General features: G+C 37.3%; 2 protein-coding genes and 1 long non-coding RNA gene across 7 annotated transcripts; 1 reads left to right on the forward strand and 2 right to left on the reverse strand.

Annotated features, from left to right (window-relative positions):
* Positions 1-303: 303 nt before the first annotated feature.
* Positions 304-6,666, reverse strand: LOC127971680 (ras GTPase-activating protein-binding protein 1-like). Of its 5 annotated transcripts, none has more exons than XM_052574878.1 (12): positions 6,500-6,666; positions 5,325-5,441; positions 5,106-5,187; positions 4,855-5,028; positions 3,853-3,943; positions 3,667-3,757; positions 3,220-3,427; positions 2,988-3,089; positions 2,338-2,455; positions 1,306-1,431; positions 1,098-1,207; positions 304-1,012 (listed from the first exon to the last, which is right to left on the reverse strand). In XM_052574878.1, exons 2-12 carry the CDS (start codon positions 5,417-5,419, stop codon positions 782-784), a joined length of 1,428 nt encoding a protein of 475 aa, XP_052430838.1. In that variant the 5' UTR covers positions 5,420-5,441; positions 6,500-6,666; the 3' UTR covers positions 304-781. The 5 variants fall into 5 exon arrangements, with proteins under 5 accessions (XP_052430838.1, XP_052430837.1, XP_052430836.1 ...); XM_052574877.1 differs by having other exon boundaries at positions 1,306-1,434; XM_052574876.1 differs by having other exon boundaries at positions 2,314-2,455.
* A 108-nt stretch (positions 6,667-6,774) lies between these two features.
* Positions 6,775-15,591, forward strand: LOC127971687 (uncharacterized). The gene is made up of 3 exons (XR_008156891.1): positions 6,775-6,970; positions 9,137-9,266; positions 15,307-15,591. It is a non-coding gene; the product is annotated as an uncharacterized LOC127971687 (long non-coding RNA).
* On the reverse strand, positions 10,080-20,711 carry LOC127971683 (SPARC-like). Its single transcript, XM_052574883.1, has 10 exons — positions 20,591-20,711; positions 16,335-16,404; positions 16,078-16,104; positions 15,586-15,673; positions 14,353-14,474; positions 13,996-14,116; positions 13,350-13,483; positions 11,184-11,332; positions 10,900-11,048; positions 10,080-10,818 (listed from the first exon to the last, which is right to left on the reverse strand). The coding sequence occupies exons 2-10, from the start codon at positions 16,389-16,391 to the stop codon at positions 10,790-10,792; spliced, it is 876 nt and encodes a 291-aa protein (XP_052430843.1). The 5' UTR covers positions 16,392-16,404; positions 20,591-20,711; the 3' UTR covers positions 10,080-10,789.
* Between the last annotated feature and the right edge of the window lie 6,641 nt (positions 20,712-27,352).

Consider the following 27,352-nt stretch of genomic DNA (forward strand, 5'->3'; position numbering starts at 1 on the left):
AAAACTGGATAAATCACAAACCACATTTTATTTTCCAATTTGACATGGACGACAAATTAAAATGAAAAAAAAAAACCTATTTTGCGTGCAGTTCTGTAATAAAAATTGTTAATCTTTTCATTTTCAGTTTAATTGATTTAAAATTAGCAGAAAATACCTTCCACTGTCTAGAAGCTACAAGAACACTACATTCATTTGTAGTTCCATGCCTTTAAAGTCCAATTCTTGTATTTTCACATTTTCCAATGGCTATAGAAAACCCTGTCAATGTTTCTCAATCTCCCAGTCAAGACACACCCATGCTTCAAAATAGTACATAGAGTTTATTTTGTTCTCTCAACAGTGGAGTTGTTAAAATATGTTGTCATTCTTGATGAAGTGCAACAGTAGAAGGCAAACAGGATTCTTAACATGCTAGACAGTCACTCACACACAACCATGATTTGACTTGGCAACAAATCCAAATAAAACCATACTTGAACTTGACCTGAAAGCGGGTGCTAGCAATACACAGGATTGCCCAAGCAGTAAAAACACGTTCCTTTAAGAAACAGGGAGAGAACGCTTAAACCAAATGCTAGGTTTCTCCTTTCCCCAATTCAAGTAGTTTTGTTTTTCTACAACAAATTCAAGTTCAATCTCAGAAATAAAAGGAAGAGTCCAGATAAAGAAGAACAATCGCACTCCTGGGTCCTGGAGTGAGGGATGGAGACGGGGAACAGGGAAGCCATCGGTGTTAACCAGGGTGACTTGCATCAGCAGTGAATGATGGGGAGCTGCCTCACTGACGTGGTCCTGCATAGCGGCCCTCGCTGGGTCCTGTGCCTCGACCAGCACCGAAACTAGGTTTCTGAGCCATGCCTCCACGGGTGGGTGGTCCCCTTGACCCACCTACCCTGTCACGTGGTCCCCCCGGGCCTCTGGGGCGGATGTCCCGCCGGTCACCTTCACGGGCCGAGCGGGTCTTCTTCTCCTCTACATTCAGCCGAACGTCTCCTCGCAGTTTAATGGGCTACGGCGTAAAGAAAAGGTCATTCTGGTGATCCTGCATTAGTCTAAACATCCTGTACTGCACAACATCTGAAAGCCACACATACCCGACTGCTGAGGATCTTCTGCACGGGCTCGGCGTCATCAAACACCACGAATCCAAAGTTAGGCAGCTTTCCGCCGCTGTTGATTCTCAGCTCAAGGACCGTGCCGAACTCTGTGCGGGGAAGAAGTGATCAAGCACATCAATGCAGGAGGAGCTGATCTACATTTTAAAATCAGTTCAAGTCGAAGAATAATCTTTGCATCACTTACGTTCAAAGAACTCCTTGAGTTCGTTTTTATCGACGTCGTGAGGTACGTTTCCGACAAAGAGTTGGTGGCTGTCGGGATACCGGACCGTTCGACGCACCTCTGACTCCGCGCTCTCACCCTCCCGCACTGCTAACCAGAGATTAAACAATAAATACATTACACTTTCAGGATGATAGTGGTCCAGCCATGATGTTTGCTTTTAAATGTAACTTACAATTTTGTGTGAGATGCTGTTTATACGCAGACATGAGATTCATTACAATGCTCGGGTTGCGTTAAAGGTGGGGTAAGCAATTTTTCAAAAACGCTTCAGAAAACGTTTTCGGGGGCTGAGTAGCAAAAACTTGTAGCCAATCGGCAGTAAGGGGCGTGTCTACTATTATGTGGATGGGACAGCGTTTAGAGCAGAGGACAGACATTAGCTCAGCAACAAAGATAGAGATGACGGATATATATATATATAAAAAACTAGAGGAGCACTACTGGGGAACAAAAGGTGGCTTAAAGCAATAAGTAGGACCCGTGTAAATATCGGATCAGCTTTCCAGTGCTGGACAGATCTCAAGGAGTGGAGGGCCTGTGATCAGATGCAGAGGTTGCTTTGTTTTTTTTCTATAGGCGAGTAACACCGTGTCTGTGCTGCAACAGCTAAAGTCTGTCTAGTAAACCAGACACAACGAAGTGACCATTTAATTATTGTAAATGTCAGTCAATACAAGACCGCAGCAGTTTTCTGTCTGGGATTTGTCATGTGGTGCCACATCCAGGGTAGACCACAGATGTATATTATAGTGTAGACAGCATCACTGATGTGTGGGGAGGAGCTATCAAAATAGGTGCGAGACCCTTTTGGGGTAGAGGCGTGTTTGTTTTAGTGATTTTATTCGTCAACATTGGCTAGCAGAAATCACTTACCCCACCTTTTAGCAGTTTTGCCAAAACAAATAAGATTTTATAGATTGCAAAATCAAGTACTTTTTTCATAAAAACGTTCATGTGCACCCGTACAAGATTGATTAGACTCTTGCACACCTCCTGGCCTTGCTGTTCTGTTTGCCGGAGGGGGTCCTGGTCTTTGGTCACGGGGTCTCTGGTCTCTCTGGGGTCTCTGTGCTGTGGTCTGTGTTTCTGCTTTCACCTCCACGCGTGGCTATGGATCACAAAAATGTTTTAAATCACCTGGTGCAATAAAACTGATTAAAATGAAAAATAAAAATGTAAAATGATCTACAACGGTTGTTAAATTTTTATTCTACAGCAAGTTGTGAAATGAAACCCCATTAACAGGTTTACAGTAAAGTAATATAGCCTACAGGTATCTAGTAGAAATCTGGGATCGGATCCCATAGATTGAAAGACTTTTACCCACAGTAGGATAAACTTCATACAGTTTGTTCAGACACTGATCTTGCCATTTGTTGATGACTTAAGATATTGCAGTATTAAGACCGGAGGGTCACAGGAGTTGTACGAGTGATTTTTTTTTTTTCAAACAATATAAAAACAAAACACGTTAATTTAAGAGGTTTTAAAATGGACAATTATTATTAAGAGATCTTAAAATTGCATTAAAAGCAGAGGGGTCCATAAAGAGACCTAATATAATAAACAAAAAAGCAACTAATAGCCAGGATAACCCAAAAATAATTCCTGGAGTGAACAGGTTGGTTGTGAATGTCTACCTGCGCAGATGGGACTCGGACAACATGTGGAGGGACTCCTGCGGCGGGGACCACTCCTCCTGGTGGGAGATTCTTGCTAGTGACTAAAGCCCATGTAGACGGCTGAAACAAATAAAGCATTTGACTTGAAATGTGATCGCTCTTATCCGGTTTATGATGACTGCACATCTTCACAAATACAGGTCTATTGACACGAGGGAGACCCAACAGACCGTGATGAGGGTGGTCTTACCCGGTTGTCCTCTGGCATGGCTGGTGCTGTGTCAGCAGGTGTGGGTGAAGGGGGAGATCTCTGGATCTTCTCCTCAATGTGAACCTCGGGCTCGCTGACAGGCTCCGTCAGCTGCACATCTGCTGGCTCAGGCTCCACCTCTGCTTCTGGCTCCGGCTGGAGCTCTGGGGTAACAGACACCTCTTCTTGCGGCCCCTCGGGCTCCACGCTGTAAACACAAACTTATGTATAAAATTTGCAAACTATCACCCCTCTGTCTTGAGAGAATAATATCAAATAAAATGACCGGTTACTGAAGGGTTTCTTATGTAATGACAGATCAAAAATGAAGCGTGTAGGGTTTGTTTTGGCCTACAACACGCCTGCATAGCTTGCATCCTGCCTTACACAAATGACTTACAACAACTAGATTAAATTAAATGAGCTGTAAAAACGAATGCTAGTTACCAAGGTGACTGTTCGTAGTACCCAGCTGACTCCTCCTGGACCACTTCAGGAGAGTGCACCCGCTCCAGCTCCTCCACATCCTCCTCAGACTCTGTGAACAACAGGAGATAAATGAAGTCCTCTGCTCACAGCAAGAGCGATTTGGAGACATTACTCTGAAATACACCAATGATATCAGCTGCTCACCCTCAGGGGGTTCAGAGTCTGAGTCCCCAAACACCTCATCCTGGTACCGGAAGATATCATTGTGTACGTAGAACTTGTTTGCAACTGATCCCTACAAAGATCACAGCAATGTAAAGAGTAATGAGTAACAGAACATCACCTGAAAGGAAATATTTTTGTTGTGCCTCAGAAATTACTGTATTTATTAATGAGCAATTTCTTGCATTAATCAAATAATGAAGATCAGAACAAGCGGATGCTTTCATAACACAAAAACCCTAGGGAATGTGATATTAAAAACAGACTTAAAATGTTTGAGTTCAAGGTTGCCACACTTTTCAGCTACTGGACCTTTTTAGTCATTTTACAATACTGGACAGGGACTTATTATAATTCAAATAGATCCCAATAAATCACCCAGATCAATGTGAACAAGCTCAATTGAGTCAATGAATGGAGAAAACTGAATGTGGAAATAGGGCGTACACAATCTGGACGCTACAGCTTGCAAGTAAGCTTAACTCCACTCAGGATCAATATCTAGCAAATCATTTCTTAAAGGCCATGTGAAGACAATTGGTCCCATTTACTTTAGCACAAATTATTGACCTTGTGGTGAACAATTCATCTGTTAACCCGAAAGAAAACACCTGACTTTGCAATCTTACGTTAGTTTTTTTTTCCCCCTCTCTGGAATGAAGGGCCTTATGAAGTCAGTTTTATTTCCTCCTAAATACATTTTTATTCCAAATTCTGTTTAAATTTTTTCTGGATTGCTTTTTTTTTCTTTCGTTAAAAACATCTCTACTCACTTTAACAGATTACATTTTTACTAAAAATCGTAATTAAAATCATGAAATGTTTTTTTTACATCAATTAACTAACAAAAATTACAAGTTTAAATGTTTTATTTTTTTCACCCTCACCATATATTTGTATCATTACCAAATTGTGTTTCAACATGCCTAATTATTAGAAAATAATATTAATTTCTTAAAATGAATCATGACAAAATGTTCATACCTCAGGTGCCAGAACAAATGTCTGCATGAACTTCCTCATGGGCTGCATGTTATTGGACAGCTCCCCCAAAACTTGCACCACCACTCCTTCGTTCAGAGTGGCGTGAGCATCGACATGCCTGATCTTAGTGTGACAGTCACGGAAGCTCAGAGCCAACACCTTCTTATGGATTTCCTGTTCAGAAAGAAAATAAAATCACATTGAGCTACTGAACTGAATCCTGAAAACTAAACACTTGTATTAAAACTCACAGACTGTCCATAGACCGCTTCAGCCGGTTTGCCATTATTGTCCAGACCACCGTGCACATAAGACGAGTTCTTGCCGTAAAACCTGTAAGACAAAGGAAACGTTTAGCTGCATTGCAATATGAACTGCCACATTTTAAACAAGTAAGGGATCTCCAATCTTACTTGGCACAAACCTCACTTGTATCTATCAAAATAAATATATAAGCAGCAAATTGTGACCTGTGCAGGTAGTCAGGAGCCTGGTTCAGAAGGGTGTAGTACTGTCGGACAAACTCTCGCCCGACAAGCTGGGCACTTGGCTTCTCCATCACCATTTCTTTGGTCAACTGGTATCAGCTGAAACAAAATGACACGTTAAAAATCACCTCTAAAGTAGAAATCATGATGTCCCAAACCCATAACACTAACCCCCAAACCCAAGGGACCACTCCTTCGGTGTTCCTTAACAAGTCGTACGGGTTTGAACAAGAAGGGAATGACAGTTAACTCTTCTGGCTGAACAATTTATTTTAACTATTAAACTTCAGCTGCTATAAAAGGTAAAATAGATTATGGCGAGGGAAACCCAGGACTGCTCAAGTGAAACTGAAACGGATCCCTTTGTTAAGCCCAGTAAGATAGAAACGCAACGAGGCCTTCAATGTCGATACCAGTGTATACAAATGGAAAATTAAGACACACTTAAAATAAAAGCATTAAAACTCTCCCAGATCGACTGGTTTAGCTGCTCATCGTGAAGGGTGGGACATTCATTGCCACCAATATAAAGTGAACTCACTAGGCCTCATCATCACACGATGCGTTACGATCTTAAACACGGATCCTTTGTGATCCCACCGAGACATATGACGATATCAAAAACCAAACATTTATTCAGATACGTTCACGATTTCAATCAAACACTTGTTTCTGTAATCGTCGTTAACGAATCAGACACGTGTTCAGCGCATAAGCTTGGATGAGATTATAGATATCAATAATAAATGACCACATTGTACACGGAAAATGAGTTTAAGTGATTTTACGTGGAAATACGTTATAAAAGACGTGTAATTTACCGTGATAAACGCGGGATCTCTCTTCAACGGAAACGCGGCTAAAGCTAATCCTCAGAGCGTCGAGCAACAAAACCCCACCCAGCGGCCCAACGGCGCGTTTTATCACTTCATTCGGTAATTATAACATTATATTAATCATCTAAATGATTTAATTATGAAAACCGGCGAAATCGTGCATTTATAGAAAACATATTCGTCATCTAAAGCACATGGCTATTAGCTGCGCACGAGCTAACAGTCAGTACGCTAACCGCACCATTACACAAAAAGGCTGCAAAAAAGACAAACGCTTTATATCTTTTAATACAACAGATTAAATCCCAAAACCACACTTACCAAGAGGGAATCAGTAATATGTGTTTGTGTTGAATTTGAAGTGGTTTTATTGAAGCGCCGGTCGCTGTGAGGCTTTGAGCTCAGACACTGGCAGCAGCGCGTGTGGCGGCGGGTTGCCGGTTACACATTAGCTCGTGCTTAATCAAAGGCCCGCCTAATCGCAGAACCCAACAGCCAATCAGATCGACGCAGTGGATTCGCGCATCCTATCAGAACTCGTTCTCTCGCAAAGCCTCCCAAATCCACCAATTAAACGTCAACTATACCGACTGTTCGCAAAAACGAGAGTGAAAGAAAGGAGGACTGAGAACAAGGTTGTTAGGCCCGCGTGGACGTGAACAATGTTGCGCAGCAGCTGCTCGTGTCGTGTCGTTGCTTTTAAACGTTTATTTGTTTGTTTGCAAAACTAGGTGATATCTGTGCACATTAGAAACTGTTTATTACAAACGTTACACCATCATTCTAAGTCACGTGAGAAAACATTAAAATGACGAAAGAGCATATCAAGGTGTTTTTTTTAAGAATGCGTGTGTGGCAAATGTGCAATGCAGGTTTTTCACTTCAGAAATTAAAATGCAAAAAAAAAAAAAAAAACACTTAAAGCAAGGCAGTTTAAAGACCGTTAACGTTTGCATAGTTAATATGATAATTAATGGGATATCAATTTATTACAACTAAACATTTACCTATTTGTTGTTATTAAAATATTAGATAATAAAAAAAGAAAAAAAATCTAAAGCGCTCTGATTACAGCAATTTGAAAATAATTTAAATACCCCGTTTATGCCTCGTGGTAATACTTGTTTTACTGACTTTAAATTATGCTGATTAACAAATATGCTATATGTCAACGTTATTGCTTCACTGAAGTATAGTAGGAAATTAGTAGAAAGGGTAAAGTAAATATATGGACAGAATATTTGAATAGTAATAATATTGGATTAATTCATTTCCTGAAAATAACGAATGTTGAAAGAAAGGAAGCCTAATTGCTTCTGAATATCTTAATGGCCCTACACATATACATCACTTTCATTTTGAAATTTGAATAATATTGTTTATATGTCTATTTTATTTTATTTGCATTATTTTTGAATTAACTTTTATTTCATTTTATATATTTTGTTGAGTTTTCCTAGTATTAATTTGGAGGCTTCTTGTGATTTACCCTTTTGGTTGACATTGTGGGGAAAATTAGTAGCAGATATTTTTATAGTGTTTGCACACGTAATTCCGCACAACTGCAATCGAACTTTTTTTTTTTTTTAATAAATTATGATTTGTAAATGTGAATATTTTGAGATATTATATTGTCCATTAGGGGGCGACACGCTTCTCATAGATGCAAACATTTGCGGTTGAAAACGATACAGATTGTGTTTGCATTTTTAAAGGAATATCTACCAGAAATCCATGACTAATAAATCCCAGCAGATTATCAACATTATTCATAATTTGAATTTAACCAAACATTTTCATTAAAAAAAAAAATCTGTTTGGGCTCTGTTTGTATCGGATCGGGAGAATAAAGGGTTAAAAAGTGAGTTCAGCTAATCTATCAAAAAAGTATTTATTATTGCAATCAGCTGAGTTGAAAAAAAAAGGATTTTTGCAAACTACAGAAAATAATAATATTGGAATAATTTGTTCAACATGATCTGTGGTATTTAATGTTGGAGTAGTTCTTCTGTCACTCAATATCAGTTTTGTCTGATATATATATATAAGTATAAATGCATCAAATATTTATTGTAAACATAAATTCAAGTGAAATTTTTTTTATAAATCTCTCATGTGTTTTTTAAAAGTATGCACGCAGCTGTGAAATCTTATTTTATATATTGTAAAGAAAACACTGGCTTCTGTCAGTAGATTTTTTTTTAAAGCATGCTTATATTTCAAGTTTACATCAAGTATATAATATATATTTTATGTATTATTCTATCAGTGTGAAAAAAAAAGTTGTTTTAGGAGTAGCGAGCAAGGTCCAATGTTAAATAGGGAAATGCAAAATAATAGTTAAAGGCAGTTTATCATTGAATTCAGTGATGTCATCATTCAGCTCAGTTCAGTTTAAATAGTATCTTTGCAATCAGTTTGCAATCAAGTCAATGATATCGCTGCCAAATATTTATCATAAATACATTCTTCTGATTTCTGTTTTACTGATATCTAACACTCAGTATATATATACTGGTAAAAATTGTATAGCCTGGATGCACAAGTTGCTTTGAATAAAAGCCTCTGCTAAATGCATTAAATACAATGTATGTGTATATATAGGGTTCTAATGGGGGGGGGGGTGCAGTGGATGGCATCAAATATAGATACAATCCTGTTATTCCAGGTCTATGATGGTTTTCTGTATTTAAATCTGTACTTACAGCCGAGTGATGTTGAGTGTGTAGCTATAATATCAAATGTTCTTTGGATGAAAACACTCAAATCAACTCTAAAACATGAAGAAGTCATTCTCAATAATATCTGACACTGCTAGTGAGTGATAACGCATGTCATAATGTTGATCAAATAAAGAGAAAATCAGCTGAAATACTTGTTGATTTATGTCTAGTGGTTCCTATTGGGGTTTTAGGGCTTGTGTTAGTAATGTTCCATTTTTTTGTGATCTGTTTTCAGAGTTAAGAAGCAGCCGAGAAGAGTGTTTTTCCCCCTCCCCGGTGCAGAAGAGGGCTGGACTGCAGCGCAGTGTTCTGGCTGGAGCTCTGCCATTGTTTGAGATTCCTGACGCGAGTGTCTGGCTGGAAGGGTAAGCCTGGTGACTGGGTAAATCCTGCTCTCTCTAGCTCTGCTTTCCCATGACTGTCTATTCCCAATGAGACCATGCACTATTTTTCCAACTGCTTCATACAATACAGCACATGCAACATACTTCAGTAAACGTGAATCTGCTTTAGTTTGAACTATAGTAGAGCCTGAATTAGTAGCTGTTTAGAAATATGAACATAGCAGTATGAAACATTACAGCACACAAAACAAACCTTAAAACTATTAGAATCGCCCTGCTTTCAGGATTTGCAATGATCTAAAATGTTTAAGAAAATATTCTTAGCCTAAATGATTGACAATTATTACAAATCAATAAATACATGCTTGATACAGGATTGGTTCAGTTTGACTTCTTTACATTTTTAGCATTTACTGTAATTGTTCAGTTCAACCAGGATTACACACTGAGCTAGCCACACTGGCTCGTAATAATCCTAAAAAAAATACAGGGTCCTAAAATATATTTATATATAAGGCAAGAGGGAAATTACGTAAACATCCACTCCACCCTCAAGGAAACTACTAACATATGTTCTCCAGATTTTTAGCCCTGCATTGACCAAGCAGCATTGTTTTCTTTGCACATTTACAGTGTTTATATAGTCATATTCATATTTACTCCAATGCTAAAATGATCCTGGGTGCCTGAATAAAACAAATGATCTGCAAACATCATGTTTCACGATGTTTTTCATTTTGCCCATAGCAAACATTGACGTATAAATGGGTTATGCAATTATATATCTGGGGGGAACAGATCAAGATAAATGGAGAAATGCATGCAAAGATTGAGTTTGGAGATTTCAGTAGCTTTTATTCATGTAAAGAGATTCATAGGGCTCACAAATACTGCAAATGTATGTGAACATGTTAGAGGGAGAAAAAAAGAAATCTCATCCTGCGAGATTCTGTCCTCTTGAATTCAAATAATATTTCCTTTTATTATTCGACTTTTAAAACACTCAATATTTGGCCCTGATTTCTGACTAGAAACAATATGCAAATAAAAACATCAGCCTGCAGATATTCAGGGCTCAAATCAAAAGATGTTATCATATTTAATAAAGACATCAAAACAAGAAATCCACCACCAGAGTGCAACAAACAAAACTAAAAGTTTATAAAGCAAGCAGAAAGAACATTTATTTGGAAACTTTATTTCGTTTTTGTACATTTCCACCATCAGAACTGCAAACTTACATTTCAAGACCTGATTCTGAGTGTAAAAAGCATTTGTGGATCCACTTCCGACAAAGTGTTGCAACTACATAGTTCATCATATTTAACTCCCAACAGCTGCTTGGCCAACTTAAAACGGTAGTGTTCAGTCACTCATTGTGATATTTACTGTGTGGATTGTGCACTTTTTTTTTTAAACATTAAAAATGTTTAGTGGTATATGGAGTTTGTTAGAAATCGCAATTAGCACCTTTACTTTGATTTTAACTTAAGGGTTAGCACCTCGCCCCGATAGTAACTAGGAAGCATCAATGGTAGACGTGCTTAGATGACAAGGTCCTTGTCGATGTCCTCTGAAAGCAGAAAACAGCTAAAGTTAGCAAATAAATAAACCTAACGTAACAAAAATATAAACGGCATGGTGAAAAACTCACGCTCTTTGATTCCAAAGCAGTTGGCCCACTCCTCGATAGCGATGTAATTGTCTTGGTCAGCATCGCACTGCTCAAAGAAGCTGGTGGTGCAATGCTCCATTGGGATGAGAGGAGCGCGCAGAGGAGCCAGCTCAGTGTGGGACAGGAAGCTGATATAACACACAAACACATGCACATTTAAATCAATAACTGCCTCTCGTACTATAGCCCTTAACTGAACCATCAAGGTCATTTCCAAACAGCTTTTTCAGAAATATGTAAGCTGTGAAAATGAGTTAACATACCCATCAACAGGGTGCTGGTCAAGCTGGCCAAACTGCCAGTGAACGGGGAAGATGTACATGTTGTAGTTCTTCTCGAAGTCCAGGGCCAGAAGGTCCAGAGAATGATCACCAGCCTCCAGCCTCTTCTCGTTCTCGTAAATCTTCTTTATCTACAAACACAGCATGAAGTTTGCAGGCAATTCAGAAGTTTTGCCATCTGGACTTGATTATATTGTTTAATTATACTAGTGTTTTTTTTTTTCCTTCCCTAAGATAAGGCTGCTGTTGAACTTGTCTTCAGTTCAAATCTTCTTTACATTGTCATGAAACAATGGACATTTCCGGAGGCAAAAAAAAACAAAAAAATAGTATTTTGCAACCCAAGCTCATTGGGAAAACCTGCCTGTGGTGGCATTTCTGCAAAATTATATTATGTTGCTTCTTGCACGTTTTGCAATACTTTTAAAATTAAATCTCCAGTGAGTGCTGTTCCTGGATGAACGTAAATCTGGCAGAGTTTTATTACATTGGTTATTGTAAACATCGCAGCAGTTCAGAAACAAAATGTCTGGCGAGTTACTGCTAAAGGTTAATGCTCTGTCATGTTAGAAAATATCAAACCTCCTAACCGATAAAGTTAAAGACATAACCGATAAAGTTTGAAATGCATTAACTATCATGCTATTTTAGTTTGCTTCTATGTCTTCTATGTTGGGTTTTTTGTATTGTGATTTCACAGGACTGTACCGGGTGAGCTTCTGAGCAAGTTTACTATGTTAGACAAGCCATACAAATGGATCTGGTAAGGTGATGAAAACGTTAAAATGTAAGTAGTTGCACATTTTTCCAATGAGCCTACCTTAGTGAAAAATACAAATACTAAAATGTATTTGAAATACATTTTTTTACATTTAAATATTTACGTGCTTAATAAAAATACCCTGCAACTGTACCTTTGATACACTTCAAGTCAGTTAATTTGGAACAACCAGTTGTCTGCGTTATGCATTTTAATTGCACATAAAGTCGAACTAAAGATCTACTGAAGTGTATTTGATTGTGCTAAAGTTGATCTAATGCAAGCATACTTTAGATATAGACTTTAAATATCTTGCATAAATCATACAATCCTTGTTAATAGTGATTTTACATTTTCGGGATAATATTAGGAAATGTGCATTGTGCAGTAAAGAAATACTACAAAAAAAGTCTAATTATAGTTTTATATCAGTAGGTTTGAAATGTTATATGTTAATGGATTTGAAGTATTCTTAGAATGAAATATATGTGTTTTAAATAAAGCAGCATAGATTTTTTTTAGGGCCGGGACTTTAACGCGTTAATTGAGATTAATTAATTACACAAAAAATAACGTGTTAATTAAGATTAATTCGTTACAGAAAAAAATTTCCCGCATTTTTAATAACTTATTTTTGCACCGCGGAACGTTTCTCACTGGATGAGTTTCGGCGGGACCGATTACACTGAAGCACCAACTAGCGTTCGCATATCACCGCAGGCGCAGCACATCGAGCCTCAAGTATCACCTCGACGCAAAACATATAGCAGCTAGCGTGGACTTTACACTTTATGTTGAACTATCTATTATTTTGTTGGTGCAACAGTTTATGTTAAACTCTTTATTGTTTTGGCCAAGGTTATTGAGAGTTGGACTTAGTATGTTATGGCCTCTGAACCAACAGAGAGATGTTTTCTAATAGTCAGTGTTTCCAATGTTCTGAATGTAATTGACAGTATTGTGTTTTACTTAAAAAAACACTTTACAGAAGGTTCCAGCACCTATAAGCTTCCTGAATTTCTGAAATGTACTATTTCTAAATTGTTTCTAAATATGCTATTGCTACACTTCATGGCAAAATTGCACTGGTCTGCTAGACTTGGTTGAACAAAAATAAACAATATTTTGTTGCTTAAGCTTATGTATTCAGTCATTATTCAATGGTATACTATAAATCCATGTGAAAAAAAATTACTTCTCACTGTTCTCAGGTCAAATATTTATATGCGATTAAAATGCGATTAATTTCGATTAATTAATTACAAAGCCTCTAATTAATTAGATTAATTTTTTTTATCGAGTCCCGGCCCTAATTATTTTTTTCTACTATGGTACGCTGGCATTTTCAGAGGTTTTTCGGACTATAAAGAGCAAAGAGTTGAACTGACCCTGAGTTTCTGCTTCTCGGTGAGCAGGTTATTGTCTTCATCGCGCTCGTATAGGGTCACCAGCACGTTCTTCAGCCAGTCCCTCATGCGCAGTGGAAACTCCTTCAGCTCATTGTCAATGCAGGGGGCAATGTCTTAAGGAAAAAATCAAATATTAAATCAATCGATCTGAAATAAGTAATAAACACAAACAGCATGCCTAATGCACACATCTTAGCATTATACTCTGAAAGGGACCATATTACAGCCCTCTGGCTAATATTAGTGTCATAGCTGTTAGGATCAAATTAGTTTATGGCAGAAACACATTTTTGAGTCTCTGACTGAGACACCCTGCTTAGCGATGAGACTACACCACAGCAGGAGCTCCATTTGAGCCCTTCAGTCCCGACTCATCTCATCAGGCGTACAGCAGCGCTGGATGAGGAAGATTTAGGGGGATTGGGTCTGCTTTATGGAGCAGCACTGGCAAGCTCAGACTCATCCTGTGCTCAGTGTTTGAAGGGGTAGCAGGGACGCCTCAAAGCTACAAGACATCAATCACTCCAGAGCACTCAATTCCACTTACATTCACGGCTGAGTTTGTGAGTGGTCTAGATTTTGCTTTCAAAGTCTGCCTTGTTTTACTGCACTATTACATGCTCACATTTGCAGGGTCCGATGTAGTCCAGGTGCAGCTTGTGGCCCTTCTTGGTGCCCTCCAGTGCACATTTGGTGGCAAAGAAGTGGCAGGAGGACTCGTAGGTCTTGTTGTCAGTGCCACAGACCTGTGAAATAAAAGCCATAAATATGAGCAGCCATAAATGCCACAGTTGTCAGCCTGACAGGTTTGATTTCCCTACCGTATCATACTAATGTTTGTTGACATTATTTGCCCAATGCGTAAAACAACATTTCAATCAATCTGCACAAATGGTGTGCATGTACTCCAGGCACTGCTGTCACCACACGTGCGGAGACATGAGACAGATGTGAAAATAAGGAAATGATTAAAGACACGCACATGCTCGAATTCTCCGACTGGGGCGGAGCAGGTCAGAGGGTCCTGGCACACACACATGGGCTCATTGCTGTCATCAACCTCACACACTTTGCCTTTCTTGCAGTGATGGTTTAGGCAGGGGTCTATAAGGAAAAAGCATTAAAGACAAAAAATATTTGCTTATGTACTTATTGATTGTCACTTGTGATATATACAGTAGTTAGTATATTTCATTTAAATAATGTAGTATATTTATTTTATATTCAAAATGTATTTTATGGATATCTGTTTCATATTATACTTTATTTGTAATTTATTTTGTTATTAATATATATTATATAATTTAATTCTTTTACTTTATATTTTATATTGTTCCTATTTGTAAAGGTCATAAATATATACTTTTCTTTATATTTCATTATTAATTTATATTTTATTTATATATGAGTGTGTGTGTGTGTGTGTGTGTGTGTGTGTGGATATATATATATAATCTTTAAAAAATCGAACTACCTTTCTAATCATTTTGTATTCTATTTTCTTTTCATTTATTACGCAATTGTATATGTATGTGTGTGTGTGTGTGTAAAGACCTCTAACTAGCTTGCTCTATTCTTTTATTTTTTTATTCTATCTGTTTTCTTTTTATTTATTATATTAGTTAAAAACCCATCCTACGTATACTGTGTTAACCTAACTGAGACTTGTTATAGCACTTATATATCATTGCTCTTTTTGTTGTTTTTGATTGCTTCCACTGTCTTCATCTGTAAGTCGCTTTGGATATATATATATATATATATATATATATATATATATATATATATATATATATATATATATATATATATATATATATATATATATATATATATATATATATATATATATATATATATATATAAAATTCCTTTTAAGGGCATATATTCAAAAATGTCCTTGACCAATGGATTTACATTTCTTTCCCTTTCCTAGATGTTTTGTGGTGGGAATGTGGCTGGGAGACTGGCACTGGAATCAACTTAGTCCTGTATAACCATAGTCTGTCTGAACACATAATTACAGCTGTCTACTTTTGACTTATTTGCAGCCTGTTATTACCCATAGTCTCGTGTACTTCTACAATGTAATCTACACACGTTATCACAACTTCACGCTTGCACAGAGACAGAAGACATGATGCAAACAGCAGATAAATCTCTCGAGAGGAAATAAATCTGTAACTTCTGAAATCTGAAAAGACATTAAACTCACTCTCAGCAATAACATCCTCCACGACTTCAATGGCCTCGTCAAACTCTCCGGTCTCCACCTGGACTGGGTTGGCTCCCACTTCCAGCTCCTGAATTATGAGACAACCAAGCCCAATTTTAAACACTGCTTTCCTCTTTTATTCGAGGAAAATATGTACAAGTTAAACTTTATATGGATTAAAGGAAGCGCATGACCCATATTACTGAACAGCCACTACAAGAGTTTTGCTTTTGTGTCTGACACAACTGGCATCTGTGTGCACATGTGGGGAAGCAGTGAATTGTAATTATTCCCTTTCTGATATATTTTCAAACTTTATGGATTTCAGTCCCCAGGGGGGATGTAACAGGAAGCTGCATATGTAAACACATCTGGTTCCATAATGGGGGCGAGTTGTCTATGTTTGGCGAATTTCTATCTTCTTAAAAATGCAGTTTGGATTTAAGCAAAGAGATTCTGAAAAGATTTCAACATTAATTTAATAAAACATACCTCTTCATCAACTGGCTCCTCTTCGGTCTGTAAAATGAAATGTATGTGGACTTTAGAGAAGGTTTAGTCACAAAGCAATGTCAAAGAGGACATTAAAATGCTTTTTGGTTTTTATACAAAGATTTTTTTTACCCCCCATGCAATTTTATTATAGTATTCTTCATTTTGAAATGAGTAATTAAAAAATATAGAAAAATCGAAATATATATATATATATATATGTGTGTGTGTGTGTGTGTGTGTGTGTATGTACTTACCGGAGCAGCCAGAGTCTTGCCAGCGAGGCAGAACAGGAAGAAGATCCAAACCCTCATCTTGAGTTTCAGCCTTAAGCAAAAAATAAAAAATAAAATCACGTCATCCTGTATATCTAAAACACCAAAAACCAGAGGTAATCTGGAGGATTTACACTGCACTTACACATTATCGTGTATAGTTTTATGCATGTAATGTGTGCTTTCCTGAAGTGTAAGTATTGTAGACATCAGAATCACACATATGCATGCTACTCAGATCTTTATGTTCTTTATATATGGCTTGAGATCAATAACACATCAGTTCAAGACCTCAGACGTGTTCGGCCACCGACTTGCTCTGTATGCTCTCTCCAGACACAGAAGCTGATTGAGATAAGAGCTCAGTCTGTCTTTGTTCTGCTAGCTCGACTGCTCTCCTCTGGAAGACTGACTGATGTTCTCCTTGAGAAACGACACTCTCCTGCGGGGAGATAGGGGCTGCTCGTCTGAAAGCACTCATTCTCTTGTCCATTCTCTCTGTACCAGAGATCCCTCTTCCTCTGTATCAATATAGATATATTTTGTTTATGGCTGGAAGGTTCAAAGCAGCCATAGGTAGACATCTGCATTTTTACTGCACTAAAGATCAAAGCCAGACTATTGTTTTTCTATAAAAAGAAATGAAACTGGCTGCAAAACAAAAGACACCCAGCCTTTTCTAAACATGAAAGGCACTTTTCTTAATGTGATTGAGATGCTAATGCTGCATAAAAACTGTTATGACTGTGTTTTGGTTATGAAAGTTATTGGTTGTGAAGGAGCATCCATCAGCCAAGTTCTTGTTGCAAGTATGATGAATATGAATCACGACATATTTGGTGTTTGACTTGCCCTCTGGCGATTAAAATCAAAGTTAATTCCCACCCTCAAGCTGTGGTGGGCCATTTGTGCACGAGCAGATAATGGGTGGGATTACTGCATATTATCTGTGCATTCATAATTGGTCGAGTTGTAGAATGAGTTAAGGGTCTTCTTGAAACCACTGACCTGAATATAATTTGCCCAGCAACTGCTGGGAATCTCTATGGCTTATTGCCCAAGGTTGAAAAATTCCCTGTTTCTTCAAGAAAAACCCACGGAGAAAGTAAAGTTGGCATTAATTGTAAATTCAGTCCATTTTCTAAATGCATCTTGATTTCATTGTAAAAGATTTAACCATGTTTCTTTCTTGCTTGCTTTCTGTCTCTCTTGTCTTTTTTTTTTATTTGAGTTTGTAATTTTTAATCAAAATATAACAACTTGATTTTCTAGTGATATGACTATTCTCTGGTGGTGTATGCTGGACTTCCCCCATTATTTTGTCCACTTGAAGCCTTGCATTTCTTACAATGAAGAAAAGAAGAAAAGGAAGGATAGATAGGAAGAAAAGATCTTATGCTACTTTAACAGAAAAAAGTTGGATGCACATTTCAGCTCTGATTGATTGAGATGGTTGTGTTGTCATATTTGGATTTAGGTTTCAAATAATACATCATGGAAATCCATAAATCCTCCATTAGATTTGATTTTTGAGTTATATTGTTGGTCATTTCACTGAAGACCTCTTGTTGTTGAATGCATGCACATGATCTTTTGTGATCAGCACATAAAGAACTGTGTAAGCAGGTGTGTGAACCCTTCAATAGCCCTTCATGGTTTTCTCTGGCAAAGGAAAATAAGGTGACCGGGGTCAGACGCTCCACCTCTCTAGACTTAAACGAGGAAAGCTACAGTGACTCTGTCACCCTCTTCAAATTCTGACGTCTTTTTAAAATGTGGCAGACAAAGAATCTTTTCGCTTTCTGTCAACAAAAACATCCTATTTTAACAGGCCGAGGCTGTGTGAGTCATAGGACGGAGGAAATGACCTGACATCATGTCACATAATTAATTTAGAGGTGCACTCTATTCCTTTCAGAAGACATCTGGGCACGTCTATGCAAGTCATTTTTTGGCTGAAGTATAAGTCCATTACTCACTTTAGAGCAAAACAACTTGTTTTATTTGGAAGGTCGCATTCAAACTCAAACATGCTCGAGCTGAAGGAAAGTCAGCGGTATAAAGGATGCCTTCTCAACCCAGTATTTAATTTAGAGTTTAGTTAGGTAAGCAGATTGTTGGGCGTAAACCGGGAGGAAAACAGCAGCTCAGTACTCTGCGTTTTTTCCCAAAAGGTCATTTTCCAGGAGCTCTGCTGACGTAGTTCTCTCCGGAGCGACAAAACAGGTGGTTCAGTCTCTAGATAAACAAATGAGCTGCAAAGCTGCATCCATGACATTTGACTGGCTGCCAGTGCATCTCTCAATGCAAATTGAAACACTACACAATACATGCATCTGATTTTCCGAACAAACATACCTTGGCTGTGCTTACTCTAATATCATCCCAGGTATAGACTTAGCATGTTAAACACAAACAGAAGAGCATCATCAGTGTCCAGTGCTGGGATAGAGAGTTTGGCATGGTGGGCATGCTTGATTTATGGAGGAGGAAGCCACTTGGCATGAGCAGCAAACCTCTGCATGAGCCACCTGTCCATTACGGCACAATTACGTGCGTGCATCTGTGCGACGTTTAGCACTAAGCAGAAAACCTTAGTGAAAGCATCCTTTGAAACAAACAGTGAACCGGTTAGAACTGCAGTCACATCTGAGTCTACGGGAGAAAAGTGGGGTTTCACACTAATTTGCATTGACAAATCAGCACTTTTATTAGATTTTTTTTTACTCCCGAGGATTTGTTTCACAGGAAATGAAAACTCATCTCTCTGTGACCCGATCTCGTTCTTTTTTTTTTCTTTTTTTTTTGTAGTAGTAACGAGGAATCGCTATTAAAAGCTAAACCTTGTGCTGAAAAACAAGGTGGGAGGGAAGAGGAAATTTCCTCCTCTGCTGAAAAGGAGTACAGGGTCCTCTGAGGAAGACAAAAGACAGTCAAAAGAGAGCGACTGAGCAAAAAAAGATCCATGTAACTCGAGTTAACAATCACCTGACCTTTTCAAGTCGCCCCCCCCCCTCCCCCCGCCGCTGTTGGTATTAAACCACTCTGTGATTTCACTCCTTCATCCAGTGCAAAGAGCAGAACAACTGTCTGTGAAAAAGAAAATGAATTTCACCCTATAAATATAAGCGTATCACCTTGAAAAGACCTTATCGGTGGCCGAGAAAATATGACTTATTCGTTTATATTCCTATCTGATCCTCGAGGTGAGCGCGAGTCACGATCCGCCGAGTTAAAACCAGATCCACATTCTTAACCTGATTTGTTGCTCTTTTCAGTTTCTGCAACTTATTAGTTTTTTTTTTCCGATTGACTAATCTGTATGCGCTGTAAATACTAGCCTGATTTGTGCGGTTTACAATCCCCTTGCACACAGAATTGATTAAAAACACCTTTAACCTTTTCTATCTCACCCAAAGGCACATCCAACGTTTCAAGTTTTGATAAAAATGTTCATTTTTCTCTGTTATCCATGCCGTACCACACATTTCTAATAAGATCTTGTAAGATTTTGCAGGTGGTATGGTAAATGTAACATTAAATGTTGCAATAAAGTTAAAAATAAATAAAAACATGATGCAAAGGATTTTCAAACTTTTTATCTTAACTTTATATAACAATAAGGGTGCTTTTGGCAGCTGTAGCCTGACAGTTTGACTTCACACGATTCTTGTTTGTCTACAGCAGGAACATCTGCCTCGGTTCGATATGGTCTCAAACAGCTGGTGAAAAGTCGCCATGGAAACACACATTCCTTTGGATGGGAGTAATTGTAAGAGGAGGGGCCTCCCCTCCCCCCCATCCCTGACTCTGTGTTCACCCGTCCGTCTGCATATGTGGCACACAATACCTCAACATTGTGCTGCTCTGAGCCCCAGACTACACGGTTTAGCTTCGATCTTTCAATAAGAGCATTAGCTTGTTTGCATGCATTTCACAAACATTTCATGCACAACACATGGAGTTCCTATAAAGCACCAGACACCTGTTTCCAATGGAAGTAAGATCAGTGCTTTCAGTAAATCTGTGCTTTCATTACACGCACACAGGAACGTGATCTTTAAAACTGTAGAATCATCTTAACATGCAAATAGGATAAAAACAAAAATCAAGCTAAATCAAGTAAGAATTGTTTCGGCAATGGTTTTTAAAGTATTAGTAAATCAACACTTGACCGTTAGAGTTCATTGGTTTTTATATTCATGATGTTAGAATGGGACACAAATGAACGCTCTTACCTTCTGTCCGTCTAACAGAGAAGCCAGAGGAGAAGTCAGCTGGTCAAAGGGTCTGAAACTATCTAAAAAGCAACACAAGTTCACACAGAAGACATTTGCTGTGGGCAGGTCACTCGGTTAGGGTGGGACGTCCCACAGTTAACTCTGTGTATGCAACTCACATGCATACTCTCCAGCACAAACTTTAAACTAGTTCATGTTTGAACTCTAGTGTAGACATGTGAGCATTCATTTTCTCATCTCAGTGTTAGATATTACTTTTTCTAAAAGTTCAGGAAAACTAACTGCTCTGCATATTAACATTTTATTGCTAAAAAAAAACACTTAGGGCAGCATAACAGGCCAGATCATAATTTGTGGCCGGTTTGCAAAAACTCTCCCTTCCAGCTACGTATTATTGAATTAAGCTTCATGTCGGATCATGTAGGTCTGAAAGAAAGACTGAATAACCAAGAAAACTGGTTTGGGTTTGTCTGCTTGGACTTGTCTTTTACACTTTTGTTAAAACTAATAAAGCCCCCCAAAGTAGACTAAAGTTTAAAACAAGTTCTAATTAGGCAAAGTTAATTAAAAACTACTGATATAAATGTTATTATTTCCTTACAATATAAAATAAAAAATAAACAACTTCCTTTTAAAGAGCCATGATAAAGGCCTGTATGAAACTCTATTTGTTTTATGTAAGGAAAATATTACATTTATTGATCATTTTATAAATCAAATTGTTACTTTAACACAATATTTGATTAAAAAAAATTCCTTTGCTTTATTATACGCTATTATATTTGTCCTGTTTTTGTTTTTGTTTCATCAAAGAGAAAGCAAAATGACCTGGACTTAAAATGTTTCTGTGTTAACTCAACTAAGGTCAAATGAGTTAGCGAAGTAAACTCATATATGATCCTAAAATGCATTTATGATCCGATAATGGTTCACATATGATCTATAGTGGCTGACTGTAAATGTAGCATGTATTTCAAATGGGCAGCACTTTTTTTTCTATGTTGGACCGAGAGTTTCAAATGGTTGAATCCCAAAAAAATTCCAGTCTGAAATTCCAGGGGCCCATCCCACTGTACTGTCTCTTAGTTTTGTGTCTCCTGACCAGCAGACTAAACTAATCACACCTACCATTTCATCCCACCCATGAGACGTCTGCCTAAATTCACAGTCACAGAGATTCACTCTGCTGTAGATTGCTAATGTCTGTTCTTTCTGAGTATACAAAGCAGAAAGGAAAGAAACATCTGGATGAGACAACGCTGGAAAAAAATAGTTTCTCTGCAACGTGGCATTTTCCATTCTGGCCTCTGCAGACACTGAAAGCAGGGCCACGGAGGAGATGTAATTATTCTATGCACTGCAGACGTGGCGCTGTCTGTGGGATCTGAGAAGATCACAGAGGGTCACAGACTCCCTGAAATTTAGAACAGGAACTGAAACACATTTCAATGTCAAACAGTAAAATCTATTAGAAAGAATATGAAATAATGGAAGAAACAGAATGCATAAAAGAAACAAAACGTATGTGTGTGTATATACAGTATAAAGTAAAATTATAGTCAAATTATAAAATGCTTTTTTTTTGTATTATCATAAAAAGTTTTTTTTTTTTTTTTTTTTTTTTTTTTTTTACATATTTAATGCTTAAGTCATAAAGTGTGTTTGGAAAATGTTTCAAAACATTGCATCACAAATGCTGACTTCTTTTTAAAGAAGCCTTCTTTGGTTGGTTTACGGGAAACACCTCTCATGGGGCCTGACTGAAAATAGCTGGATTCTGAATTACACACCAGACGGTGGGATTTCGACCACCGTTTCCTCAATAAACTTCCACAGGCTCTTCAAAGATTCACATCCTTTAAGGAACAAGGTGGCTTTTCATGCTAGTTCCTGTTTAGACTTCATATAAACTGAATCAGTAAGTAATATCAACACTGGACAGGAATATATCATCACACATTAATAGTTTAGTGTGCATCCACACATGGATGCACACTAAAATCATATGCTTTATAGAGCAGGTCCAGGTGGCTTTAGAGTCCAGCATACAGTATTATGTAACTTATAACACCAGTAAGTAAAGCAATACATTTTCATCCCTATAAAAGAAAAAATTGTGATGGCAAATACAATGACAGAATGTGTTTGGCAAGAGAAAGCTCTCTTTGTCATTACGTCAGCTGAAAGAAGCCCACACAAACTGAATGTGTCTTTGCTGTGAACCATCTCATTGTCTGAAGAGCTGCTCTGTCATTTGCTTCATCTTTGCCAGTGTGGCTACTGTGTAAACTTCTGTTACAAAACACGCTCTATTTAGGAGATCCAGGTGCATAGTATTATAGATACTGCAAACACTCAACCCAGATTCAGTCTAGATATAGTACTGTCTAAACTTTGAGGACAGGTCTCTTGTTCAAGGGTGGATTTTAATTAACTCACATTCCTTGATCTGAAACATAAACTTTGTGTCCTCTACACAAAGCTCACAACTGCTGTCTGCCAGAAAACGACACATTGGCAAGGTAATGTATATTTAAAAAAGGGTTAATGTACAGCTAACCAAATCATTCCCATGATATCAATCTTTGATATCAACCATTCAAATTTCACTAGCTAAAAAAATTATATTCTTGATGTCAGGAATGCAATTTTCACTATAGTAGCAATGGGATTTTTTTATATCCAGTATTGATTTTTTACTAGTACAAATTATCATTCTTGATAACATGAATTACATTTTTACTAGTACAAATCATAATTCTTGATATAATTAGTAACAATGGAAATTATTGATATCAGGAATGGAATTTTCACTAGTAATATTGGGAATTCTTGATATCCGGAATTAATTATTTATTTAAAATAAAAAAAATTAATTCTTGATATCAGCAATGACATCAGCACTCATCGCATGCAAAGGTATTACACATTTCAAAATATTTAATGCTATTTAAAATGCAATTACAGATTAATAACTACATGTTTTTTTTTACTAGTTTTTGATCAAGAATTTGAGTGATTTCTGTGAGTGATATAAAGTAAAAATGCAGTACCTGATATAAAGCTTTGTAATGTCAACTAGTGAAAATGTAATTGTTCACATCAAAAATTAAAAAAGTCAAAACAGCTTACCATAGCCAGCATGAAATGAATGTAGATCATGTAAAGCTTCCAAAAAGCTATATATATATATATATATATATATTGTAACTGTGTTTGTATGAAACAAGTGAGACACGAAAGCATAACCGGTTTCAGTTATGCGGATGAGGTCCACAAATTAAGTAGCAAAATCACGTAAGTATTTATTTAATGCTAAGCTTTTGTAACATATAAACTATGGTTTGTGATGGGCAGATTGAACAGTGATGATTTAACAGCACTGTCAGTGATGCTGCAAATCTATCTGAGTGTAGGATTAAATGTAATCTGTGACTATAAAGTGGTCATCTAATCCGACAGTGAAGACATGTTGAGGTGTTAAAGAAAACTGTGTTGTGGACAGAACTCTGTACGGATGAAGAAGCAGAACGCAATAGTGAGCTAGTCAAAATACAACAGCCCTTTCTCTGTATCCCTTATTTCCTTTTCTCCACAGAAGACTTGGCCAGATAAACATCTGGGCGTCATGATTGTGCGCTGGACTAACTGGATCAGAGCGTAGCGGTGTGGGCATGAGATGCTGTTATTGGCAGGCATTGTTGATCTGCTGCTGAAGGTGACCTGGGACATTAAAGACCAGATGAAGCACAGGAATTATGTCCAGGGTGTACTTAAACTGATAAAAGTGAGTCACGCACATGAAGGTCTTGGATAACATCTAGCTGTCGCCAAATATAATAACATCTTTTTATCAAATATCATACTTGACATTGAGTTACAGGGTGATTTTTATATGTACACAACTTATATTCATAATACACTGAGCTGTGAGCATTAGCTCGGACTCTGGCCTTTTTACAATGTGCTTAACCCTGGGTTATAATCATTTCCCACTTTTAACCCTGGGTAGTATGTTCAGACTAATTTAGAAACAGGGTTTTAGCTTAGCTTTGTAACCGGGGTTATAAAAAACTATTGTTTGAGGAGAAAAATGTCAAATGGTAAAAGAAAACTAACCTAGTTTGAAACGTGAAGCTAAATAATTCAGGATTCTGTTTACTAGCGTATAGAATTAGTGTGAACGTCTTTTCTGGGATCTAAAACTTCAATTTAACTGAAATGAACGAACCTCAAAAATTCTAAACAAAGAACAATAGTTCACTAGACTTCTGGATCCCACATTATATTTAACCGAAATGAAATGACTTAAACTAGAGAGATTAAAACGTTCAGGCTAAGAACTGCAAAATGACTTTTTTCCATTTTCTCTCCAAATGTGTGAACAACACTTTTATCATTTCAGTGCAGCTCATTTTTAATCAGTTATTTTTAAAATGACATTCCTGAAGGCCAGTTATTCCCTAATAATCCCCACAAGGATTCGATACAGAAGACATTTAAAACACTTGACAGTGCCAATGACGAGAACATTAAGAGAAGAAATATGATCTCATAAAAATGTCCTTGTGTTGCCACCTCAGCAGCTTTCTTCTCAAATCTAAATGGAATGAATAATCCATAGAGTCTCCCTACAAAACATCATTTAAAGACAGAAATTAAAGCGGCATTTAATCAACCCCTAGTGTTCATAATTAGCTTCAGTTTTGGCTCCATCTGTTAAGCTTTTTAACAGCTATTTTAGCACATAACCAATACCTGCAAACTTGTTATAATTTACCCATGGACTATAAATTGAGGTTAATAGTTTCATTTTTTTTTTTACCCTTTCATACTGCAAAAAATAAAATAAATATAAAATAAATAATAATAAATAATCTGATTGCTCGTCACTAAACTCAACCCTCCACCACTGCTCTCAAATTATGTTGAGCTCAGTGAATGAAGATAGTTGTTTAAAGCATAAATCGAAGTAATCTCTTATTTGATTTCTCATTTTTTAAAACGCTGGGCATTTGCTAAGAAGACTGCACAACAATTATACAAATGTATTTATTTTAGTGTTTTTTGTTTGTTGCTTGAGAGATTATGATTTGTATTTTTATTTGACTTCTATCATCTGTACAGTACTTTGGTCAACCCTGGGTTGTTTTTAAATGTGCGTTATAAAAATAAATAAATAAATGAATAAAGTTCTGAGCTGCTGTGCTTCTGCTACAGTATATTGGATGCTTCTGGCCTTGATGAGTGCATGATTACACTTGTCTCTACCTGCATGGCATCTCACTCTAGTCACGTCTTCCAGGCACAAAATCTTGAGAAAGGATGGAATTCTTTTTCAGTGCCCCAAGAGGCATTTTTCAGCAGATTTTATCCTTTGCAAAAACAAAAAAAAAACAAAAAAAAACAAAGGTACTGTTTTCAGAAGCACCAAAGCGAAAAGTCCAAGTATTCTATAGAGCAGCAGCTGTTTGAGAGCAGATTTGGCCAGGACTCAGTTTAGTGAGTGGATGCTGAGTCCTGAACCAGTAGCAGTTCATTTGTGAAAGCCCTGTCTGAGCCTGTCACTAAACGCTTGTGTCTGAACATGTTACTTTTGTCTGCATGTTTTATGTGTTGTATATTTAAGTATTACATTTCAGAATTTCACTGAAATTCTTTGGATTTTATTGATCAAAGTGCTAATAATAATTAATACACATTAAATCGCATGCAGTGAGCACGAAGCCCTCATATCACAGTATGGAGCAGACATGTTGTGTCTGGTGATTTCTGTCTGCACAACATGATGATGGCGAACAGACACGTCTTTCTGAGTGTGACAGTCGTCAGTGTTAATTGCTGTTTGCATTTCACTTAAGTAATTTAATATTCATCAATTTAATATCATTTTATTTTGCAACACAGGAGTAAGCTATTTGGCTGCATTAGTGCTAGAATAAAAGCGCAGTAAATGGTAAATCTGTATATGTTCTACAAACCAGTGTGCAGTGTTGGGGAAAGTTATTTTAAACAAATTTCATAAAGTCAAAAATGTGTATGGTTTCATCTATAAGTTAACATTACACAAAGCCCACTTAAGTCACAAAAGGGAAAAGCTAAATGTGGCATAAAAAAACCAAGCTTTTGTTTTATATCATCACCCAGAAATGATCACAGTAATAACTTGCTAATGGCCTGTGTTTGTGATCTGCAGATTCACACTGAAAACACAGTCAGTCTCTTACACTGATTCATTAATTCAAAAGAAACGAATGGGCTTGAGACAAAGTTCCTGATAGTAATCAAGGATTTACCCTGAACTGCAGATTTGTGGTGATACTTCATTTGTCATGCAAAGAGAAAGAAAAGTGAGCACCTGCTCTTTGTTCAAAAAAAGAGGTCAGTAATGCACACTTCTATCCTCGTTGTATACAAGGGATTTCCTTGCCATTAACTGATTTATCTTTCTGACACTTGTTACAGTTGAGTCTGCGTCTCCAGTCACTAAACACGGCCTGGATCCTGTGCATTCCTTGCATTTTCTCTTTTCACTAGCCATTGCAGGCAACAAAAGATCAATTGTGTTGATATCACAGCAGCACGAGTGAGCTTCCATCTCAGCTTCCATCATTAAAACCAGAGAGGTTTTGAAAAGAATAACAGAAGACGGTTTTACTCTCGTCTTCTGGTTAGATGTTGAACGATATCTAACTGCAACATTGCTGCATTCTGTCAGGACTGGAATCTGTTCTTGGAATTAAATGATATTGTTTCATC

This window comes from Carassius gibelio, chromosome B14, assembly GCF_023724105.1.
Source record: "Carassius gibelio isolate Cgi1373 ecotype wild population from Czech Republic chromosome B14, carGib1.2-hapl.c, whole genome shotgun sequence".
Taxonomy (NCBI): domain Eukaryota; kingdom Metazoa; phylum Chordata; class Actinopteri; order Cypriniformes; family Cyprinidae; genus Carassius; species Carassius gibelio.

Bases quoted from the DNA above. Each gene is read 5' to 3' on its own strand.
- LOC127971680 (XM_052574874.1), bottom strand. From the start codon at position 5,419: ATGGTGATGGAGAAGCCAAGTGCCCAGCTTGTCGGGCGAGAGTTTGTC. The intron at 3,428-3,666 runs GTAACTAGCATT...TTGTGTTTACAG, and splicing joins TACTACGAACAGTCACCTTG to CGTGGAGCCCGAGGGGCCGC. The intron at 2,456-2,987 runs GTAGACATTCAC...TGTGATCCATAG, and splicing joins TCCGAGTCCCATCTGCGCAG to CCACGCGTGGAGGTGAAAGC.
- LOC127971683 (XM_052574883.1), bottom strand. From the start codon at position 16,391: ATGAGGGTTTGGATCTTCTTCCTGTTCTGCCTCGCTGGCAAGACTCTG. The intron at 16,105-16,334 runs GTAAGTACATAC...TTCATTTTACAG, and splicing joins GCAAGACTCTGGCTGCTCCG to ACCGAAGAGGAGCCAGTTGA. The intron at 11,049-11,183 runs GTATGTTAACTC...GTGTTATATCAG, and splicing joins GACCAGCACCCTGTTGATGG to CTTCCTGTCCCACACTGAGC.